The 3,230-nt window shown below is 42.3% G+C and overlaps 1 protein-coding gene across 1 annotated transcript; it reads left to right on the forward strand.

The window, feature by feature from the left end:
* Positions 1-955: 955 nt before the first annotated feature.
* On the forward strand, positions 956-2,581 carry LOC145954355 (hydroxyproline-rich glycoprotein family protein). Its single transcript, XM_083068411.1, has one exon. The coding sequence runs from the start codon at positions 956-958 to the stop codon at positions 2,579-2,581; it is 1,626 nt and encodes a 541-aa protein (XP_082924537.1).
* Positions 2,582-3,230: the final 649 nt, after the last annotated feature.

The following is a 3,230-nucleotide window of genomic DNA, read 5'->3' on the forward strand; positions in this document are numbered from 1 at the left end:
ACTTTTTATTTTAAATATAAATTTATTATCACTAATAAATACTGTTATATTTTATTAAAATTTGAAGTTAAATATTATATTAAATTTAGTTTAGACTTTTCTATATACATTAAATTTTAATAATTTATGAATAATATTTTATTTTAATTTTTAATATTATAAAATTATGATATTATATTTATTTATTACTATATTTTTTAAATAATTATTATTATTTTCTTAATAGATTAACCAGTATTTAGATTGCTCAATAGTTGGTCCACTTTTAAAAGTATTGTCTCTTACAAACTTTTCTTTCTATTTTAGTTTAGTGAGTCATTCTTTACACCATCATCTAATCAAAAATCATCATAATTGATTGTGATTTTATATAAAAAAAAATTAAAAAATCATATTAATTATAATATTTAATTAATTAACAATTAAAAATTAATTTATACTGTGGATATATGATTGTTGACATCTTCTTTTAAACACCTTTTATTTTTAATTAAAATTATTTAAAAATTTACAAATTTTATTAAAATCACTTCCCATTTAACTGGTCCTTTTTCTAATTTAAAAGTGACCAAAATTCATATTTTGGGATAAAGTCCATTCAATAACAATGAAAATATATAAATAAATAATTAAAAGAGTATTAAAAGGATTACTGGGCGACATTTAATTTCTCTTCGGTTATAGTTTTAAATTAGACAAGTGTATGCAGCAATGGAAATAAATGATGCAGAAACTAAGTATAATGCAATATGGAAAAAAGATGAAATGATTTAAAGAAAAGTGTTAGTGGAAGCATATTTATTACCTGTGATCTGAAATTATAAAAAGAGGTTGCTGGTTGCTACGTTGTTATTCCATGTTGGCGCTTTAGCCGTAGAAGAAAGAGAGAAGAAACAAGTCACAAGTGAGAAGTGAGAAGTGAGAAGTGAGAAGTGAGAAGCATACTGAGCCTGCCATGCCCCACCGTCGCTCTTCGCCACCCCTCCTCAGCCCTCCGCTGCTCATCATTCTCTTCCCCATCGTCACGCTCACGCTCCTCTTCCTCGCCCTGCCGCCGCTCCTGGCCGCCGCCACCCGCCTCCTCCGCCCCGCCTCCGTCGTCAAGACCAGCTGGGACTCCCTCAACATCCTCCTCGTCGTCTGCGCCATCCTCTGCGGCGTCTTCGCAAGACGAAACCACGACGAGCCCCCTCCCGATCCAAACGCTGCGTTTCGCCCTCTCCCTTCTTCCCAAGGACAATCACAATGGTTCGGCTTTCAGGAAGAGACAAAGCTCTACGATAATCATAATCATAATGAGGCTTCGCTTACTCGGTTGGACTCACCGGCTACCGCCTTTAACCGCTTCAGAGGCACAAGAAGCAGCAGCTCTTATCCAGATCTGCGCCACTGGGATACCGGCGACCACCGTTACAAGTCCCGCTTCTTCGATGATTACGAAATCCACAAGCAGTTCCGCTCTCCTGCCAGGGACCACCCCCCCGCCGTCAACCACCGCCAACGCTTGCTGGAATCTCCACCGCCGCCGCCGCAACCACAACGTGAACAGCAACGAGAACGAGAAGATCGAGTTAAGGAAATTCCAGTGGACACCTTCGAAGTCCGTCCTTCTCCGCCGCCGCCGAAGTCACCTGCTCCGCCTCCTCCGCCACCGCCTCCTCCTCCGCCGGAATCTTCCCGTCGCGATTCTCGACGGACGCATCGGAAAATAGAGAGAGAGAGTGAGATAACTGTCGAACTCGACGACCGCGTGTTCACGCCGGCGGCGGCTCCTCCTCCTACGCCGCCTCCTCCGCCTTCGGTAAAGACACGATCGGAGCGAAAGAAGAGCAACGTGAAGAGAGAGATAGCAATGGTTTGGGCTTCGGTTCTCTCCAATCAGCGAAAGAAAAAGAAGAAACAGAGAGCAAAGAATAATCACAATCACGATTACGATGATAATGTTGACGAATTACCAAATAACACGACGTTACCACCGTCAACACCGCCGCCGCCTCCACCTCCGCCTCCGCCTTCAGTTTTCCACACCTTATTCCGCAAAGGACTAGGCAAGAGCAAGAAAATCCACTCGGTGTCGCCGCCGCCTCCACCTCCTCCTCCGCCGCCGTCAAAACGAAAAAACCGAATCCCTCCGCCGCCGCCGTCTCCTCCTCCGGAGCCTCCTCGGCGGCGAAACTCCGGGAGACCGCCGCTGCCTAACAGAACCATCCACTTAAACTACGACACAACAAACGCCGGCAACCAGTCGCCGCTGATTCCCGTTCCGCCGCCGCCGCCGCCGTTTAAAGTAAACGCGATGAGGTTCGTAGTTCGCGGAGATTTCGTTAAGATACGTAGCAACCAAAGCTCACGGTGTAGCTCTCCAGAACGCGACGACGTTAATGCGTCGGAAGCCACAATGAGTGACGCTGTTAGTGACGGCGTTAATAACGGCGTTACGGATCGTAACGTTTTCTGTCCCAGCCCCGATGTGAACGTTAAGGCCGCAACGTTCATTGCTCGGCTTAGGGGAGAGTGGAGGCTTGAAAAACTCAACTCCTTGAAGGAGAAAGGCAATGCCTCATTGCCTCTTAGATTGTAAACAAATAAAAAAAATGGCTCTAATTATGGTTTTTTTTTTTAATTTCAGTTATTAGAGCCTGCTAATGATTCAGCTTCTTGGGTTTGTGTTTGTTCTTTTTTTTTTTTTTTTTTTTTTTTACACATACTTTGAGTGATTGATGATGGCATTTTGTTTAACATATTATTTGTATAGGAGGATGATAACTGGGGCTCTAATTGTGTTTTTGATGTTCCATTGGAGCCTCGAGTACTATAGTAGATTTTGTTGGAGTACGAACTTGTTCTGGTCTGTATGTTTCTATAGTATGTTCTCAGACTCTGATTGTTTTGCTTTTTTTAATGAATCTCTCTGATGCTCCCTGGTTTTGGGAGGATTAGGAAACATGTAGTTGTTGACTAGTAGATATTATCTTGTATGGTTTCACAAACAAGACTTGTCGGTTCTGTTTTGCAAACATTTTCAATGGCCACTTTTTCTTGTGCTGTGCATAAAGAATTTAGGATCACAGAAGGAAAAGTGTGAATTTTGAAGCACGTACATGGTTTTCATTTTCAAGGCCTAAAGAGAACCACTTTCGCCTCCGTTAAGAATCTTTGCTTTCGATCCATTGGCCACCCAACTATGAGGCGTCCGTGTCCTAATTCATAATTCATGCAAACAAACAAAA

This window comes from Cajanus cajan, chromosome 1 (genome assembly GCF_000230855.2).
Source record: "Cajanus cajan strain Asha chromosome 1, NIPB_CcT2T_4, whole genome shotgun sequence".
In the NCBI taxonomy this organism is placed as follows: Eukaryota; Viridiplantae; Streptophyta; class Magnoliopsida; order Fabales; family Fabaceae; genus Cajanus; species Cajanus cajan.